Source organism: Dasypus novemcinctus, chromosome 14, assembly GCF_030445035.2.
Source record: "Dasypus novemcinctus isolate mDasNov1 chromosome 14, mDasNov1.1.hap2, whole genome shotgun sequence".
Classification (NCBI taxonomy): domain Eukaryota; kingdom Metazoa; phylum Chordata; class Mammalia; order Cingulata; family Dasypodidae; genus Dasypus; species Dasypus novemcinctus.
The window spans coordinates 47,921,159-47,942,718 of record NC_080686.1 but is presented as its reverse complement, the minus strand read 5'-3'; the positions used below and the strand labels follow the sequence as shown (position 1 = coordinate 47,942,718).

The 21,560-nt window shown below is 36.9% G+C and overlaps 1 protein-coding gene across 1 annotated transcript in view; it reads right to left on the bottom strand.

Moving 5' to 3' along the window:
• The window catches only part of E2F5 (E2F transcription factor 5), a 42,403-nt gene that overhangs the window by 1,013 nt on the left and 19,830 nt on the right, over positions 1–21,560 (bottom strand). Inside the window, exons 2-7 of the mRNA XM_004474764.4 lie at positions 11,551–11,660; positions 9,758–9,919; positions 8,413–8,456; positions 7,163–7,227; positions 5,421–5,688; positions 2,451–2,498 (exon numbers count right to left, since the gene is read on the bottom strand). Of these exons, the coding sequence (XP_004474821.1) occupies positions 2,451–2,498; positions 5,421–5,688; positions 7,163–7,227; positions 8,413–8,456; positions 9,758–9,919; positions 11,551–11,660 (697 nt within the window). The remainder of the gene's footprint in view (positions 1–2,450; positions 2,499–5,420; positions 5,689–7,162; positions 7,228–8,412; positions 8,457–9,757; positions 9,920–11,550; positions 11,661–21,560) is intronic.

Here is a 21,560-nt window from a genome sequence, read left to right as displayed (position 1 = left end):
TTCATAGTCAAAGCATTTTCTGTGATCTGCTAAGTAAGCTACCACTTTGAAAACAATAAATTTGCTGATGTTCTCTGCTTCTACATAAATATTTAGTGAATCTCTAAATGGTTCCATACCATTTGTTGACTTAATAGTTCCCTCTTTCAAGGTCTTTGGTATGTTTGTTAGAAACCAAGACTCTGAATCTAAGAGCTTATAGAGAGGTAAAAATGGAGAGAAATTTTTGAAATCATTTTTTAATTTCTTCTGATTAGATAATGGCCTCATTATACTACTAGTGGGAAACAGCACCAGAAAAAGCATTCTCCCTTCCCTACCAGCATACTTCTCTAAACTCTGTTTTGCTCTGAACCTGGCTGGGTATTCTTTATGATCCCAATTTGAACCTGACCCAAGATTAAGAAAAAATGGATGGCTTTGAAAATCCGTTTTTTCTCCTATGTGGTTGTGTCATCATCCTTTTTTGGTGCATAGCTTCGCCATGCAGGGGCCTGCACCTCTCCACACAGGTCTAGGATGCCTTTTTTCTTTTTTTTTTTTACCAAGAGGTCATGGGGATTAGACCTGTGTCCTCCATATGGTAAATGGGAACTCAATTGCTTGAGCCACAGCTGTTTCCCAAACACTGCAGATAAAATTCCTGGTGGCTAAATTGTATGAACAGTTGAGACAGCATATAGAGTGTGATGTTCATGGACACTGGAAAACTTGTCTTGGTGTGAAATTTATCCCTCCTCATTTTAAAAAGAACCTATAAGTCAACATTAACAGGTGTTTTGTATGAGTCACATACATAAAATTTGCCAGTGGCTCTGAAGTCTATAAACGGTGGCTTTTCATCTTAGCTATGTATTACAATCACTCTGGGAGCTTTGAAAACATTGATAGGCAGGCTCCTTGGTCCTTGCCAGACCAATTAAGTTTCTTAAGGATGGGGATTTAACTATATGTTTTTGCAGCTATCCAGGTTGAGCTTTAAAGGTAGGGTTGATAATTAGCACTTTGAAACAAGGGTAGGTAACTTAAAACTTACAGTGCCTCAGGGTAATATTTAGCAAACTACATTCCCCTTTTCCTCTTGGTATCTTCTGTTTTTCTTCTTTTTCTTTTTTCCAATTTTTTTTTTTATCCTATGTGCTCCTGGTTGCTTGTGATACCCAACTGGCCTCTGTAATCCAGCTTTGTCCAACTTGTTCCTGACCCCTGTTTCTAGAGTAAATTAGTTTCTAATAAGTGGTCAAGTATCTTGAATTTTTGTTCATGAATTAATAGCTTTAATTTAGTTCTTAAGTAAAATTAAGATGGATTAGGGTCTTGAATCTTGAGTCCTCCTTTCATTCCTTCAATTAAAATAACCTGAATGACAAACTCAGTGAATAGACAGGCCTCAAAGTGTAAATGCTATTTGAATAGTAGTAATATTTATTTCTCTCACCCCCCTCCCCATTAATATTTAGTGTCAATAACAAATGAATAAATTAGGTTTGTTCTGCTTATACCTTCCATTCTAAACGCTATTGCTTGGGAGAGAGGAGCCTTAAACTGGCTCATACCTAAGCCTGCTTGAGGCCTATTCTGGACATAGTTTTTCCGTACTATTGTATCAATGCTTAGAAAAGAACCTGGTTCCAAATAACTAGAAGTGATAGACAATGGGTAGTGGCTGTTGAGTAACCATCTTTAAGATTATAACATGGACTGCAAACTCCAATTCCAAGAGAGGCCAGGCAGGTAAAATGGATGAAAAGCACGGGGAAAAGACTTTCTGGTGCACTGCAGAGAACTTGCTCTTAGACTCGAATATCTTTTAGGATTGGTCCTGTTTTGGGGTTGAAGAATAGCATTGTACTTAATTGCAGAACACTTCAATCCAACACTAAATAATGGTATTTTATGAGTACTTTTGCACTTAACCAAAAAAAAAAAAAATATATATATATATATATCAATCACATTGCTTTCTATTTGGATAGTACTTAACACTAGTCAAATACTTTAATATTGCCTCATAGTTTAAAAAAAAAAACATAGGAAACATTATGAAATTCACATTCTACCTTCTGAAATTTGGGTCATTTCATTGTTCAATCTCTGGTGTTATTCCTTTAATACAATACTGGCTTTTCAGGTCACTTTTATGCATGTTATTTAACTCTTGTTGGGTCAGATTCTTCATGAGGGAAAAGGGCTAGTGTGCCAACACCTTGGAGTTTATACAGTGAAGGTGACAAGTATCCCCTTATGGATTCCTTTCTTTAAAAATGCAGATAAAAATACTCTCTGAAGGATATCTGTGATTTACTATAAAGTAATATTAAGGGAAAATGTTCATCAATCATATTAAATAAAAGCAGCTAGAAAATACAGGTTTCTCATTTTTTTAAAAATCTGTCACTTTCAAAAGCATTATTGATGTAAGATGGTTAGTAAAATTTTAAATTACTTACCATCAGAGGACATTAACTCATCAATGATATCTCCACTAATAGATCCAGCTGGAAACAGAAATATTAAGTTTTGTTAAATTTCCTTATATATCTTGACACTAAAGGTGGTTATATTTAAACACAGGCTGTCCAATCAGCAGCCTAATTAACAGCACAAAGTTAAAGTCCTAGAACTTTGTGGAAAGAAAACAGAGTTCATTATACTGAGTATTTTTTTTCATAAAATATTCCAAATTAGATCTAAGAGAAGAAAAAGTATAATGAATTTACTTCCTAGTTTCATAACTAAGTTGGAGGAAATCTTGAGTCCCCTAAATTTAAACTACAGTGAGTTAATTATTCACTAATAAAAGTAGGAACTATTCAATATGTAAGAACTATTGAGTTCAGAAAATAGTATTTGAGGTATTCAGGTTAATCATCAGAACTCACTGATAAGAGTAGTACAGGCTTGGCAGTTCTAGGAGGCATTACATATGTGTGATATTCAGTAATATTTTACTTATTTTGACCAAATAATTATTTCTCACATTTGTTCTTTATTTCCATTCCCATTGTTATCACCCTGTTTTAGCCTTGACATTACTCTTAACAGTACATAACTGCAGATATCTAATCTTTAGCCTTCGTAGCCCCTAATCTCTTTTTGCTTCCCAAGGGCAAAAGCATCTTCCTAAGTGTGCTTTTCTAATCCCAGTATGCTTGTGTTCACCAGTGTACAGTTCTAACTGTGCTACTTCCATGGTCACACACCTTCCCTGGTTTTATTGTATGAATTCTTAACTTAGTAGTCTGATACACAATGCTCTCTCTTATCTGAACCCAAATTACTTTCCCTACTATTTCCACATATAAAACTATATACAGACACTAAATACTGAAATAACTTTTTTATCAGCGGCATGGGAATCTGTGTTTCTTTTTGTTGCATCATCTTGTTGTGTCAGCTCTCCGTGTGTGCACCGCTATTCTTGGGCTGCACTTTCTTTCACATTGGGCGGTTCTCCTTATGGGGTGCACTCCTTGCGCGTGGGGCTCCCCTACACGGGGAACACCCCTGCATGGCAGGGCACTCCTTGTGTGCATCAGCACTGCACACGGGCCATCTCCAAACATGTCAAGGAGACCCGGGGTTTGAACCGCGGACCTCCCATATAGGCGGATGCCCTATCCATTGGGCCAAGTCTGCTTCTCTAAAATATTTTTTAATTATTTGTGGAAAGCAATAATTGTATCTAATGATTGTCTCTAAGTCATATAAACTTGTCTGCTGTATTCACCCCAATTAGATTATAAGCTTTTTGAGGACTACATTTTTTTTTTTTTAATTGACTTTGTAATAATATTACATTAAAAATATATATGTGAGGTCCCATTCAACCCCACCCCCCCACCCCCCCTCTCCCCCCCCAACAACACTCGTTCCCATCATCATGACACATCCATTGGATTTGGTAAGTACATCTTTGGGCACCTCTGCACCTCATAGACAATGGTCCACATCATGGCCCATACTCTCCTCCATTCCATCCAGTGGGCCCTGTGAGGATCCACGATGTCCGGTGATCACCCCCGAGGCGCCATCCAGGGCAGCTCCACGTCCCAAATACGCCCCCACCTCTCATCTCTTCCTGCCCTTCCCCATACCCATCGTCCACCATGTCCACTTTTCCCAATCCAATGCCACCTCTTCTATGTGGACATTGGATTGGTTGTGCAGGACTACATTTTTTATAGTGCATCCCCATGCCCTATGGCATAGAAATACTTGGAACGAAAGGAGGAAAATAGACGAGCCATGAGAAACTGAAAAGTATTCCATGTCCATTTACATCTTTTCAGCTTCATTTATAATTACTGTGAACTCCCAGAGTAGTTGACTCCTGCCACATTCCAATGAGACACATGCCAAAGGTAAAATAAAACAAGGGATTATGTATAGTTTCAATTATCTGTGATACTACATCTAAATTGCCATGAATTCATTCCTTCAACAATCACTGAAGGAATACCTACCACATGCCCTTCATGGGAAATCAATAAGGAGCTGCTAAATGCTTAACCAAGCGTGAAGATGGGTACCAAGGGCATTTTTATAAAATTAGGGGATGTGACCCCTGCTCCTGATGCCCTGTTTTTACTATTTTAGCTGTTTATCTTTTCATAGAGGAAACAAGTTAGGAAGGCAAGATTTCCTAAATAATTGAAAGTAAGACCATTTATCAACTCTATAACATTCTACATTAGTTTGATTTTTCTTAAAGGTAAAACATATTTCAATAGTTTATCCTAGAGTTAATTACTAGGAGGATAAAAGAACCTAACAATGTGAACCTCAGATAAAAGCTGAAATATTTATTTAAATAGTAAAAGGAGGAAAAGGAACAAATTTGGCTTAAACCAAATAGGTACTCTTTAGGAAGACTGGCCTTCTTTCTAAATGCCATTCATTTATTCCACTAGCTACCCTGACACCTCGGTAATTCCTTTGGGTTTCACTCAGGGAAGAATTTTTCCTCAAAGATGATCACCTTACCAAAAAACAGTATTCTAAGGAAAACAGCTAACCTTGGCCCATAACTGTCTTTCCCTTACTCAATAATCATTATTCTATACAAGTCTTAACCATACTATATTGTTTCTGATTGCATATTTCTGAACTGCATATATTTGTTTATAGATTTATGCCCACACGGTATGAATATATCCTGCCTATGAAACAAATTTGTAGTAATATTAAAGACAGGATATGTTTGTAAACTTTCCTCATAACATCTATCCCAGCAATGGACAAAAAGGAGACACTGAATATTTGATTAAAATTAAGCTTACTATTTTGGCTTCCTGTATTAGATATTAGAAATAACATCCCAACTAATTCACAGAAGCTCAATCATCAACTTGTTTAATACAGTATTCATAATCCTTTTCCCATATATTCTAATTTTTAAAACAGAGGCCTAAACCCACCTGAAGATATATCTGTAGCTGGTGTATGCTGAAGGGTCTCGCTTCTTTCAGAGGCAGGTGGCTCAGGCAGATTCTGGGTTGCCAGGTTGGGTTTCTGTGGAGTCACGGGAGTTGAGGGTTGAGAGGAAGGTTGCGTGAGGTCATCAGGTGGGGGAACAGGAAAAACCACAGGCTTAGAGGAACTGGACTCTTTATTTATAAGTAGCACGTGGATAGGTCCTGAGTGACTCTTTAAATTGATCTGGTATTTCTTTTGTCCATTCTGGCCCTTTGAAGTTATTGGTAGAACAAATGAATAAATATTAACATTTCTAGCTATGTTGAAACTTGGTATTACATTAAAAACAAGACAGACAAAGCTGTCAGGTACTAACATAATGTTAAGAAGTCACCAAAACAAAAATAAACAAACAAGTTACCAAGTCAAAACAAAAGATGAGAAACCAAGGATAGAAAAGGAAATTGAGGGAATGTGGCTCAAGTGATTGAGCTCCCACTTACAACAGGGGAGGTCCAAGTTTGGTTCCCTGTGCTTCCTAAAGAAGACAAGCAAGACAGCCAGCTAGCACAGTGAGCTGATGCAACAAGATGGTGCAATTAGGAGACATAAGGAGGAAAACATAATGAGACCCAGCAAAGCAGGGAGAGGAGGTGGCCCAAGTATTTAGGTACCTCTCTTCCACATGGGAGGTCTTGAATTCAGTTCTGATGCCTCCCAAAAAAAGACAATGAGCACACAACAAACAGACACGCAAGCACAAATGGGGTGTGTGTGTGTGTGAATAAATAAGTAAATAATAAAATTTTTAAAAAGAAAAGTAAATTGAGGGCTCAAAACACTTGCCCCTAAAAAGTAAGCTTTTCTCAAATACTCTCAGCACCATCAAGATTCTTGGTTGTAGAATTCTGGCAAACATCTATTTTTGCTGTGTAAAATTTTACATATCAGCAGCACAGCAGTGGTCCAAACATCTTCCATGTATTTGGACTCTTTTCCCTGGATGCTGCCATCTCAACATTCTCAAAATGCCATCTTAACTGACAACTATTTCACCACAAATTACAACTCTTTTTCACCCCATTCAGCAAGTATAAAGACAACTGATTTGCTACAGAGATGTAAACATAAATATAAAATCCCTTCATTTCAAAAAAGTAAAATATACTGAAGGTTCAGATTCTAGTTAATATAAATGCCCTATATACAAACAACTAAAATACCTGGAAGAGGGGTAGAAAATATAGTAGTCTTTTTCTACTCCCTATTTTGGTTGCTATAACTAAGTCCAAAAGTTAAAAATGTGAATCCAAAAACTAAATTCATGAAACTTCTACATAGTATTAAGTCACTACATGTTTTTTATTGAAAAAAGTCAGAAAATGTTTGTCTTTTAAAAGACATCTTTTAAAGCAATCTAGTATGTTGATATTTAAATTGAACTTTTTTCTTCCTTAGGATTTTTTATCAGTTATAGATGTGCTTATTTTAACTGATTTTTCTTCTAGTTCAAATAAAATCAAATTAAAGGAATATTCTTTATAATGAAAATGTTAAATGATTAAAACACTTGTATTTTACCAAAGTACTAAAGAAATCCAAATTCAGATAAACGCTTTCAGTAAGATCATTTGAAAGGAAGTGTTTACAGACATTTAGCTCATATTCAGGTAAAGAAAGTATATTTGTCCCTCCTGAGACAGTAGATCCATTCTTCCCACTTATATAAAAGTATCCTACATACCATTTCTGGAATAGGTACCTCCAGCTGTGTACCAGAAGGTGCTTGAATGGCCAAAAGTGTATCACCTAGTTAAAAAATAAATCCAAATTAAAAATTTCAGAAACTACTATTTATCATGGAATATAGTGTTGAGAGTTTGGGCTCTAGAGTCAGAAGGCTTATTTGGAATCCCATGCTATTAGCTAGGTAATCTGGGGCTTCAGTTTTTAATTCTGTAAAATGGAGGAAATGTAACCTATTGCATGGGTTTGTTTTGAGGATTAAATGAGATAATACATATATTACACTTCCTAGAACAGAATAAACACTATTAGTTCTGTTTTTCTCATTAAATTCAGCACAAGTTCATTACTCAGATGGCTTTGGTCTCTAGGAAAGTCTGAGATTCTGAAGACATTTTAGCTCTAATTAAGTAACACTTTATTTGAAATATTTCAATTGCTTAATTGTCGAGTTGCAGATTAAAACTTTCTCCAAACTTTCTTTGAAAGTTCAGGAGATATGATGGCAAAATAGAGCAATTAGGTCACACATATTTCCAATATAGACTTAGATAGAAAGCCAGATTATATTTGAAAAAGTGTGTGGCAGAATGTTATAATACGTATGTAATACAGAAGGTTGTCCTTTTAATGGGATATGCACGTTGAAATTTAACTGCATATGCAAAATTTCATTTTGCCTGTGTTATAATTTTGGGAAAACAGATCCCACTCCCAATTTCAGTCATTAATACATTATGTTGTCATTTCAAGGGGAAAAGATGGGAACAAGGGATGTAACAGAATTAGGAATAATTTTCTGTTTATTAAATGGATTCTTATTCTTTCCGCAAATTTTCTTTGAGTTCCATTTACGACTAGCATACTTGCTGTGTATAGTTGATACAGCTGTGACTGATGTGAATCGTTATATAGGTCAGGTTTGGTCACTGACTCTTGTACTCTGAGACTGTTGCTTAACCCTTCTCTGACTCTGCTTCCTGCCCACCCCAACCTGCCCAGTTTGTACCTACCAATGGAGGCAAATGAAGTGAAAGCTGTAAAAGCAGTTATGAAAACAGAAACAAAAGCAACCTATCAATATACAGCACTGAAGAGCAAGACAAAATGTCCACATCTACTAAAAACAATGACTTATATTACCCTAATGGGGTGAAATTCTCTATTCACGGGGAGTTTTGAATTACCGTATACTATATAAGTTGATTAGAGAAAGAATGTAAAAAAAAAATTGCTAACAGTACTTACCATTAAAGCAATTACAGATATCCTCATGAGTTACATAGGAAAATGTACTGTCATAAAAAGTTAAGGAACAACATTTAAATCAAGTTCTAACCATTTAAATTAAGATGATAAACCTGAAGGCCAAAGTAAAATACAAAATCATATAGGGGCTGCTATATATATAGATAAAAACAAAAGCACTCTTTTGTCTGGAAAGGCAAAGATCATCAGATAAGGGTCCGTAAGGAGTGTCCATCCTTTGCTCTAAGAGGCCACTTTTGATTTCTGTGACATTTGAGGACCCTTGGGGGAGAGACGGCACACAGTGAACATTCCTCAAAGAGACAAGGGCTTCTCCAGGGTGGAAGATGGGTAGGGAAAAGGAGGCGAGTGGTAAGATTAGAAAGCAGGTGTATGCACCTCCAAGCTGCTTCTTGGATCAGAGTTTTGAGGAATTCAATGTTCAAGCTGATCTTGAATCAAAGTTCACAATCAGTTAGTTCAAGGGTTTTTGAATCTTGGAGCTCCACAGAGCACAGCCTGAAAACTCCCATTGTTATCAAACTCTTAAGGAGCTCTGATACATAGAAAGGACATAAGTGAGATACTGGACTTGTTTACCAAATCCAAGACAACACGAAAAATAAGTTATTTTGTATACAATTAGCAAAAAGATTCATGGGTGGTAGTACAAATTTAAAAGTATATAAAAGTTTCCTTAAGAGTGCAGACAAAAGTTCACAAATCAAGAGGATTGCAGATATTTAAGAACAGACAGGGAATTATAAGGAAAACATGGAATGTATCACCAATATTTATTTCCCCCCAATATAATACGATAGATATGCAAGACTTGGATCCCTGCCCACTGGCTGGTACTATTTTTGGGCTAATTAGACAGATGGTATCCTGGATTGATTGTGGGCCCATGGCATTTCATTTTCAAACCAAAATTAATTTTTCAAAACTTAGAGAGTTACTGAATTTTTACTACTTTAGGACCAGGATCATCATAATTTTAATAGACCTATGCACTTGACAATGAGGTCTGATATTCACGGACCTCTAAGCACAACTTTTTGGCTAGCATATTCTATCCTATCAGTAGATCTAAATGAGATGAAACTTCTTTTTTTCTCTGAGCAATGTAGAAATATTGTTAATGCATGTACCATATAACTTAAAAAGGTTAAAAAATTTTAAATTACTAATATAAATTGTTAGAGGAATATTATAAAATTAAAGCTTTATATTTACTTAAAATCTCTCTAAAAGTACTAGAATAAAGCAACTGACCTTCAACCTGGAAGGATGTTATATAAATACATACTCTATAACTATATGTATAATTTATTTGAAAGGATATCTATTATTAATGGAGTCATCCATCACATTTTTGATGCTTTGCTGTAGCCACAACTTCTGCTGATCAAGTTCTCTTTCCTTCATTTCTAGATCTTCAATTTCAGCTTTAAGATACCTTAATCTATCAATGACTTCCTTAGTATTACAGCCAGCACCTACGCCTCTTAAAAATATATAAAAATTAATATCCCCAGTATCAGACCCAGGTGCTACTTAATTTTCGTAGTAATAAAACTGACTTAACTAGTTAACATATTCAAGGTAAAAATCTTTATTCTTCTAAAAATTCAATATGAAATCTTTAGAATATTTAAAAATCAGAAATCTTAACATATTTGCTTAGAAAAATTACTGACAAGAACAATCAAATTACAAAAATCCTCAATATACTGAAAGTAGAATTTGTCTTCTAGAAGTGGTTCATAACAAATACCAAAAGGATATCAACACTAAATAGTCACATTTGACAATTTCATGACTTAGTCTGAGATACTGGCAAAATAAATTAAAATCTTTAATATTTTGTTGGTATTTTAACTCCCCCCCACCCCCAATAAAGTGACAGGGACAAAACTTGAAAAACAGAGTATTTGGTTTTCAGTTGTCACAAGCAATCATGCAATAGTTAATAAATGAAAACATGCACTTTAATCAATAACAGTTGATTCTCATTATTAAGTTTCTTTCTATATTATGTTTTGTAAAGTCCCAGAGAATAATGGATTAGCAAATACTGAACCACTGCCCCTAGGGGATACAGGGGTGAGGTTCCTAAGGCACCCTGTTCATATTTAGTCAGTCCATCCATACATAACCTTGTTTTGTGGCACCTTACACTTTTGCTTCCTCCTTAAAATTGTGTCCAATGATTCCCTAGGAAGTTCATTGTTTCACCAGCATTTTAGAGTCTGCCCCTGTTTAACCCCATTTAGAAACAGTATCACTGCCTTCAGAATATTTTAGAACAACATTTTAAAAATGCCTCTGAACACAAATTTAAGCAAGTTAATCATAAAGCACTTTGGGGGACAGGTAATTGGAGCTCATCAAATAAGGCACAGATTAATTAACACTGAACTCAGGACTAACAGCACTATAAAGCAAGTATGTTATCTAACATGTATTTTTCTCTGTAAGGCACATCACAGCATTCTTGCTCTTAGGAACACTAGACAGCACTTCAGGATTATACTTGGGGGCCATTATGAACAGTGAAATCCCCAACTGAAAGCACACAAAAATGCAAAAAAAATGTGCCACTTAATATTCTATAAAAATGACACTTGTTTACAGTATAAGAACTGAAACAAGAAGGCAGGGAATCCCTTTATTTAACTTCAGATTGACAGAGCCTAGTTGGGCTACTCTAATTTTTCACTGCTTTAAACATGTCTGCCAAGGACTAAAAGCATTGAGAATATTGATTTTGCAGTTACAAACAAATTTAACGAGTAGGACAAGCAGCAATAGGGAATCCATGAATAATGAGGATCGACAGTATTTGTAGTTTATATTAGTTAGGGAGATAAACACTTAGGCAGAGAAGGATTAATAAAGTAAAAGCAGTATGCAGTGTGTGCCAAATGTGCCTGAGAGGGAAAATAAGACTAAAACTTTAAGGATGTAAATTAAACAGCAGCAGGAAAAGTAAGGGAACATCCCAACATGAAGCTGATATATATGGAGGGCTAAAATAGAGGATTTAGGTGTAATAAAAGTTAGAAAGATCAGATTCCATACAGCATTGGGAAGAAAAATAAAGGTTTTAGAAGAGGACATTGGTTTATAACTTACTTCCATTGGATACTATTTTTTGACTTTTTTTCAATCAGGTCAATTCCTTCCAAGACATTGGTGATATCATAAATTCTTCTTTTTTGCCTCACAGCCAAAGTATCTGCAGCCTGGTTTTTGTTTTTGATTTTAAACAAAGAGAACAATAAAATAAAGGACATTTTGAATTTTAAAGTAAAAAAGAGTTGATGATTAACTTCACAGCATGAGAGCCCATCCGTGAATTTAACCCAGTCAGTTGCTTGGGAACAGTAGCTGCATATGTTCAAAGTATTTCCTAAACATAAGCAAGTCTCATTTAAAGGCAGCCTTAATATTTTCTGAAACTTTAAAAAATTACATTTCAGCAAATTTTTTGATAATTAACTCAAGATACTTGGGAGGAAATTCTAAATTATACACACACTTGCAGTACCTTGAAATACACTGTTTGCATATTTTAAACTCAAAATGAAAAAGGAGGAATGAATCATGCAATCCCAACAGAGCATAAAGTCAACAAGAAATCAAAACTGATATCAGGGAAGTGGACTTGGCCCAGTGGTTAGAGCGTCCGCCTACCGCAGGGGAGGTCCGCGGTTCAAACCCCAGGCCTCCTTCACCCGTGTGGAGCTGGCCCATGCGCATGCACTGCAAGGAGTGCCCTGCCACCCAGGGATGTGCCCGCCAAAGGGGAGCCCCACACGCAAGGAGTGCACCCCGTAAAGAGAGCCGCCCAGCGCGAAAGAAAGTGCAGCCTGCCCAGGAATGGCACCGCACACGGAGAGCTGACGCAGCAAGATGACGCAACAAAAAGAAACACAGATTCCGGTGCCACTGACAACAGAAGAGGTCAAAGAAGAACACACAACAAATAGACACAGAGAACAGACAACTGGGGGAGAGAAATAAATAAAATAAATAAATCTTTAAAAAAAAAACTGCTATCACAAGGCCGTGGTGCTTTACAAAAGCTGGGTAGTTTTACTTGCATTATATAAGAGCATGCTCCCCAAAATATTACATGTTCTCATGCTATAAACGAATTCAAAGACACTCTACAGTTCCTCTGATTAGTTCCCACTTAACATTTCTGACATTTTCCCCAAATAGAATCTCAAAGAAGTTACTCTGCATACCTTAAAAGTGAATTAGACAACAGCTATCTTGAATATGAAACCACTTTTTAAGACTCATGGTAGAAGAAAAATACATTTATGTCCATACTGAGGAAAGATACTAAATCAATTTTCAGCATCTAATCAGAATTAATGAACAGGATTTAGCTTCATATAATTTGGTTCTGTAACAACCAGAATCTTCCTTGATTCTGTAAAAAGTAGCTCCTACTAAAACCCAGCACACACAGTGTTTGATATCTGAACCTGCCTTCCTCTGGGAGAAAGTGTGATGGACAGCTACTGCTGACTTCACAGGCTTTTGAAGCATGATGTGAAACATACTGAAGCGTCAATTTTCTGTGCAACCATAAAAACCGGGTTACTACTATCTAGTCATTCCATTCTTCTTCAGTAAGGGGATTCATGGGTCAAACAGGGTGTCAGTACAATGTGGCAGAGAAGGAAGAATGGGGTAGTGAGGCTCTTTTGAGTCCCCAACTCTGACTCGGCACTGTCTCGTCTAGAGAACCAGAAAATTCAGAGTATCTCCTTCCTTTGTTAGTAATTCTCTCCCTAATTTATCTACTTTCTGTTCTTGAGTTTGAGGCTGTTCCTCTGAAGAACAACAGTTAGCCGTGAAAAACCGACATTAAGGATTCATCTCACACTTTCCTCTGGAGAGGCCCTCCCAAGAAGTCTCTCAGAGCACACCAAGCCACAGCTCTGAGGCACCGTATCTATGTACTCACACACGAAAACTTTCACAGCCATAGCAACAGCTCACCAGTTTGGGTATTAGAACATATTTGTGTAATCCAGACCATAAGAGCTACCCTAGCTCATTAGGCAAACAGTCATGAGACTTAACTTTTAGCTCAAAATTGAAAAAAAGAAAAGTATCTTGTGTATATGTATTATTGTTTAATAATTACAAAATTTAACCTTTGACTTCCTAAACATTATTTTTAAAATGTTTCTTCTTAACCTGTATGCATATATGAATGACCAACAAGTAAAGATCATAGCAATTAACAAGTAGCTCCAGGAGGCTTTTATTCTATGCTTAAGAAATTAGGTTCAAGAGTTAGGCACACTGAGATCTAATCCCAGCTCTGCCACTTCCTATCTTTTATAGCTGGTCTCTTAAGTTTGTTAAGCCTCATTTCTGTTTTTGTAAAATGGGATAAAACATATACTGAATAGGGGTATTGTGGGGATTAAACTGGATAATCTTAGCACAATGCTGCTTTTATTTTAAATACTTAAATGTTGACTAGTAACAGCTTCATCATCAAATATAGGTAGAATCAGTATTGTGGGTAAGATTTAGATTTTGTGTTTACCTTGTCTATGCAGCTTTTTGAAAAGTTGCATATGAATTCTTAAAAGTTTAATTGAAATCATTTAAGGCTTTAACAGTTTACCAGAATCATGCAATGCATCTGCCGCTCCGCCCCCCACCCCCATCCATTCATTCACACCTACTCTCTGCCAGGCATGGTTCTGAGTCTTATGGATACATTCTGATCCTGCCCTCAGAGGGGAGGCAGGTTAATAATATACAAATAGTTTTATTAGGAGGCAAGGTAGGCAGGAGGGTGCTATATTAAATAGTATTTTTAGAGACAAGCTTCCTGATAAGGTGATGTTTAAACTGAATGAAGTTGAGTGTGAAAGAAGAGATCTCTGCAAGCATCTGAGTGAAGAACATTCTGAAACAGCCAAGTGCAAAGCTCAAAAGCAGGAAAATGCTTAGTTCTTTCAAGGGAAAGTAGACACATCAGAGTGGCAAGGACAAAGTGAATGAGAGGTAGAGTGGTAAGAGAGGCAGGTAAAGATAAGGCTAGGGAGACAGCAGGGGGCCAGATTACTGGGGCCTTGAACGCCAAAGCAAAAATTTCTGCTTTTACTCTGAGTGAAATGGAAAGCCACTGGAAGGTTCTGAGCACATGAATGATTTGCCTCCACATTTAAAAAGATTCTTTCTGACTGCTCTATGGACAAGAGTGGGAGAAAAGTGAAGGCACTGGCAATAATCCATCCAAGAGATGGTGATGCTTGGGGCGGTAGTGAGAAATGGTGAAATTCTGCAAGTATTTTGAAAGTAAAGCAAGCCCCTGATCCTGAGAGAGACAAGAGAGGAATCAGAGGTACTTCAAAGTTTGTGACTTTGAGTAACTGGAGATGAGGGAGACTGCAGGAGGAACAGGTTGGGGTATAGGAAATCAGGACCTTGGCTTTGGACCTTTTGATGTCCAAGGGAAGAAATTCAAGATCACTGGACATGTGCATGTGAGGTTTAGGGGAGAGGTCCAAACTAGAGCTCTAAATTTGGTAGTTACTGGTGAATAGATGATATTTTTGGCCACAAGACAAAATCCACTGGATTCAACTTGGAGGTAGGTATATAAAGAGAGGAGGTCTAAGGACTGATCTCTGGGGCATTCCAGTGTTATAGAGGTTTGGAAAATGAGTAGGAACTAGCAGCAGCCATTGCAGTAAGAGAAGTAGGAGAGTGGTTCTTGGAAGCCCATGGAAGGGAGTAAAGAAAGAGTGAAAAGTCAAGTATTGCTGATAGGGTCAGTCAGATGAGCACCAAGAACTGGCCATTGGATTTGTCTTTGAAAATATCATTGATGACCCCGATAAGAGCTATTTGGGCATGATAGTGAGATCATAAACTTTACTGACTTTCAAGACAGAGTGGAAGGAAAGCTAGTATGGATAATTCTTTGGAAGAGTTCTGCTGTAAAGGGGAACAAAGAAATGGGGCAGTAAGCTATATGGGATAGTGCGGTCTCAAGGAAGTCTTTTTCTCTCGTTTCCTTCATTCCCTCCCTCCCTCTCTTCCTCCCTCCCATCCATCTACCCATCCATCCATCTACCCATCCATCCATCCATCCTTTCTCTTTCCTTTTAAAGATGGAGACTTTTCAATATTTCAGTATGCTGACAGGAATGATCCTAAAGGGGGGAAGGAGGTTAACTGAAGATGCAGGAAAGAGAATGGACAATTGCTAAAGCGGTGCAAGGGGAGTGGTAGGGAGGGACACAAACCAGACAAGTAGGGGGACTGGCCTTAGATAATAACAGGGCATATAATAATTGACATTGGCAGAGTGCTCAGGTGTAGGTAGGTTAATAGATAAGGAAGGGAGAAAGTAAGTTTCCTTTTGGCTACTTTTTATTTCAGTGAGCTCATGGGGGGTGGGGGGTGGGGTTGTGGGAAGGATAAGGGAGGGGTGCTGGTGGTCGAGAAGAGCGGAGAAGGTTTGAAATACTCATCCAGGTATGTGAGAAAATAGGTGGTATGGGACTGTTGGGCAGCATTTATTGGCCTTTTTGAGGTTAGAAGCCGCGAATTTAAATGAGACCTATTGGCTATTTTTCAGCCGTGGAGAAGTGCCTGCACACAGGCAAGAGGTAAGCAGTAGAAAGTAAGTCACCATCCTCCCCCCATGCTTGCCACTATAGCTGCATGTATCAAATTTACTTGCAATGGTTTCATTTTTTATAACAGGATTTTTCTATACAATGATAAGGAAGCATGTAATTGTATCCCACCCAACTCAGTTCAGAGAAAAAAATTAAAAGACGTAACTCTGAAAGAAACAGATCTCCCCCCCGCCCCCACCGTTCAAATATGACATTCTTTTCTAAAAATACAATCTTTCACTAGTGGTAAAGTGATGTCTATGGGCCAAGCAAAATTAAAGCTCATGATACTTCTAAGAGGTAGGCAAGACAAAGAAACCAGCAGAGCTGGGAAGGATGGCAAGTTAAGTGCTAACGAGCCTCAAGGACCCATGTAACCTCATCCCTTCAATTTAATAAATGAGTCAACTAAGACCCACTGTCAACTCAAGAAAGGGAGAGAGATTATGTGGTAGCTTTATTTGAGTTAGGATTAGTTGCAGCTCATTTGCTCAGGGATGTTCTGAGCAAGCATGGTGTTGCATTCAAAAGAGCTAACCTCCAAATGATAACAACAACGGGAAACATGCTGTCTTTCAGGTTCTCCACCTGCAAAGCAGGTACTTAATACACTCTTCCAGGACCACAACAGTCAATACATGTGTACTTAATGTATTAGCTACTGTGCTTCAGAAACACTACATTAAAGCAATGAGTTACACACAAGTATACACACATGCACGAGGGACAGGATTCTGAAAATAAGGTGGGAGTGCTCCTAAGTGACAGCACAGAAACAGCCAGTAGTATAAACTACTTTAATGGGAAAAACAAAGAAAACAGAGAACTCACTTTCCATCCTGCCACATGGTATTTTATGCTGACCTACCCCATGATAACTGTCAAAGATTTGCACTGGTAAAGAAAACTAATATGCAGAATATTTGATTCCAACCCAAGGTTAAGGAAAATCTTTTATAAACCAGTAATGGGATAACTGTGTAACAGGATCTTACACTGATGTTACCTAATTTAATGCTTACAGCAGCTTGATAAAGTAGACATTATTACCTGTTTTATAGGAAACAGAAGACTAAGGAATAATCAAGATGGAATCTATCATTAATTATATCTTCATGAGACAGATTTGCAACAAAACATTTTCAAATGGGCTTACATAAAAGACTTAATTTCAAAGACTTTAAGTAAAGTTGGTGGACAGCTCACAGTTCCCAAGCTATAAGGTTGCACTGAATAAACAAGTCAACAAGTACCTCTGGTCTACAGGAAGTTTCACCTGGAGAGTGTAAAATAGTTTGAAAAAGCAGAAAGATATGCATTTCTATTTAATCATTCATTCAAAAATATTAAACAATAACCAAAAAATGTTGCATACATATCTAAAGCATTGCAACTGTGACTGACACCTCCTAGAATAAGGTTTTAAAAAAAGTAGAGATAAAGAGTTTTAAGAAGTCTGAAAAAAGATTACTTAAGGTGGGGGCAAAAGGCTAGAGTTCCTGGAAAAGGCCACTTGTGTGCTTTCAATGATTCTGTGGGAGATATTAAATTAATAAGGAAATTAAATACTAAAAAATAAGCAATTGATTTAAAGGATGCAAAGAACTTCCTCCAGAAGCAACACTAAGCACATAATAATTTTTTAATTCCCAATCGGAACATTGCCTAAAAGGAGGATTCTTTCTCTCAAAAAAAAAAAAAAAAAAAATTATCTTCAGTGGCTTCGCTACCCCAAACTAACTGCTGCTGTATTTGAAATATTTTTCAGTGCATAAAGCTTCCATTTTTTTTTTCATTTTGATTTTAATAAATTTTACAAAAGCTTTTAAAGAGAACCTCATTTTTACTGTTCTACTCAAGTCACCAAATTACTCAGAAGGAAAAAGAAGATATTTGATAAAGTACCTATTTTTCTAAGAAAAGCCTGTGGAACTTTTGAAATCTGTAAATTGCAAGATCTAGACATTGTCTCCTTAAGTCCTCAACTGCTTGCTTTAGAAATTCTCTTTTCGAAAATTCTTATTAATATTCTAAAACAGAGGCAAGATTTAAGTGTGCTTCTGATATTCTGCCACTGGGATTTGCATCGTGCTGGCAGCACAGCGTAGAGGTTAGGAACATGGACTCTGGCATGGACCCTACTGTGTGACTCTAGGCAAGTTACTTAGACTCTCTGTGCCTCAGTTTCCTCTTCTGTAAGATAATTGTTAAGATACTGCTGTTTTGAGGATTAAATGAGTTAATAGATTTAAAACATTTAGAAGAGTGCCTGGCATGTGATAAGCATTACATTTATGTTGGCTATTAGTACTATTATTGATCCAATTTCTTACTTACAGTGATAAGGAAGTATCATTCACTGAAAGGCATATCATGGAATGTACTAGAACAAACCTTACTTATCTGGTATAACTCATTAACTTTAACAACTTAGAATACAGTAAAGTGCAAAGAAGTAGGTAAAAAAGACCTCTGGATGCCAAAAGATATAAAAACATGTATTTTCACTACTCAAAGTGTTTACCCCATTTGAAATCTATTAACTCCTACTTTTAGATGATTCTCAACATTCTGAGGCTATTTAGTTCCAAAGTCCGCAGAAGAATTAAAAGTACCTGGAACACTAGGAAGGCACCTGGGAAATAATCAAGAGATAAGAAAGAAACTATAAAAAGAACAAAAAATTTACAAAGCACAGAAAGCTGGAATTTAGTATAGCAATAGTCCAACATGCTTCCAGAAGCTTATTCTGCCAAATAATACAAAAAAGAATATCCATCATGACTCTTGATTTATCCCAAAACTAAATCCATAGAATTTTTCCAATTTAAGAAGACAGACACATGTATAATGCATTTTGGAAAAGCTGCAAACCAATATGATTAAATTTTATGAAGTAATAATGTTATTAACAAAGATTCATCTTCAGCTAATCAGAAAAGTCAACTATGGGTAAAAATCTCATTACCTGAAGGATAAACAATGTTTTCCAGATACCCAGACTTGCCATTTTCAAGTGGAATATGCTAGTCAGATATGGCTTTTAAAATAATCTAAAAATCTCAAAAGGATTATAGATGAATGTAAGTCAAACCCAACTTTCATTTGGCAATCCTCAATATTGTGATCGACAGCCAACTCTGAAAATTGATTAAAACTCCCAAAACGAGAGTGGCACCTCTCTCAAAAAAATACACAAAATGTCAAAAATATCCTTCACTGGGAACTTCGAAGTGTCAAAATCTACAGAAGCAGTAAAAAGGAAAAGACAAAGATGACTGTCTCAATAATTTAAATTCATATAAAAATCAACAAGAAACAAACGGAAAAAGGTGCTTATAAGAAATAAAAAATGGTATCTTTAATATCCAAAGGTTATATATACAGGTGGCTCAGAAAACATGAAGACCAAATTATAAGATGGGCAAAATGCAGAGTCATAAAAAAGAAGAGTTAACACTCTTGAGAAAGTTTCCAAACTTTTAATGAGCTAATAAAGAGTAATAACCAAATAAATGCAAAATAAAAGAATGAAAATATGTCCCCCCCAAGACTGGTACCTGAATGTTCACACCAGAGCAGTATTCTTAAAAGCCAAAACTGGACACAGTAGATGAATGGATAAACTAAGTACTACCAATCAATGAAATAACACTTGGTAATAGAAAGGAATGAACCACTGATACAACATAGCAATTTGAATGAATCTCAAAAAACATCATGCTGTGGGAAAAAAGCCAAACACAAAACATTCTGTATGATTCCACTGACGTGAAAGTCTAAAACCGGACATTCTAGTGCATGGGAAAGCAAACAAAGTCATAGTTGCCTGGGCTCAGAAGAGGGTTGGGGACTGACTGGGAAGAAGCTAAAGGGAACTGTTTAGAGCCATGGAAATTTCTCACATCTCACTGTGGTAGTGATTATACAGGCATAAACATTTGTGAAAACGTGAAATGTATATTTTAAATGGGTACATTTTAATGTATGTAAATTACACAGTTATAAAGTTGACAAAAAATAGAGGTACTATTCTTCATCCCCTTTCAAATTTGCCAAATATGAAAACATGAGAATACCCAATTTGATTGCTCTATCTCCCTATCTATTTAACAAACACCTGTCACAGCATTACTGTATGCCAGGCACCTTTTATGTGCTTTAAGAATAAAAACTCATCTTAACAGCTCCTCCTGTAATAGCCATATGAGGTAGGTACTATTATTGTCCTCATTATTGCAAAAGACGAAACCCAGAGAAGCGGATTTGGTTCAACTGATAAAGCATCCGGCTACCACATGGAAGGTCCAAGGTTCAAACCCAGGGCCTCCTTGACCCGTGTGGAGCTGGCCCATGCACAGAGCTGATGTGCACAAGGAGTGCTGTGCCACACGGGGGTGTCCCCTGTGTAGGGAAGTCCCATGCACAAGGAGTGTGCCCCATAAGGAGAGCTGCCCAGTGCAAAAAATGTGCAGCCTGCCCAGCAGTGGCATTGCATTTAAGGAGAGCTGATGCAGCAAGATGACGCAACAAAAAGAGACACCAATTCCCAGTGCCGCTGACAAGAATATAAGTGGACACAGACGAATACACAGTGAATGCACACAGATTAGCAGACAACTGTCAGGGGTGGGGCGGGGGGGAAGGGGAGAGAAATAAATTAAAAATAAATAAATCTTAAAAAAAAAAAAAAGAGGAAACCCAGACTCAGTAACTTGCCCAAAGCATGTACACAGTAAAGTCAGGATCTTAACCCATAAAATGCAAATCCAGAATGCAAGCATTTAACCACTGTGCTACTTTTGAGTGGGGAAAATGGCTCAGTATAATCACATGTTGCTAAATGGGAGTATAAACTATTAATACTATCTTTTTATAAAGCAATTTGGTGATATTCATTTTATGTTTATTATCCTTTGATCCAGTAATTCTTTTAGATAAGATTATCAGAAGTGGAAATAATTCGAATGTCTAAATGACTAAATGCTTTCAAGGAATATTATTTTTATGTACTCTGTTACTAAATCTAAGCGACACTACAAAGTGCTGTGTATCTTCTGCAACACTTGACATTGGTTGGCTTTTCCACATTCTTAAAAGGCTATCCTCTCATCTAGGTATCACGAGAACCTCCAGGTATTTCCCCTAAGTCTTTCAGTGCTTTTTTGACGTCTCCATTTCCCCTGCTGTTCCTGAAGTACTGGTATTCTCCAGAGTTCCAATCTCATTCCTCTTTACTCTAAATCTTCTCCTTTACCAGCTCATAAACCAATGATTTCCAAACCACACTGGCCCTCAGATATCTTTCTCCAGACCCGTCATTCCCACTGGTTGCCCAACATCTACTCCAGGATGACCTACAGACTTCTCATACATACCCAGAATGGAATTTAGCTTTTCTCTAAAATCTTTTCCTCTTTTTATAACTTGTAAATGAAAACCACTACCATCCACTCAGTTGACAAGCCAGAGACT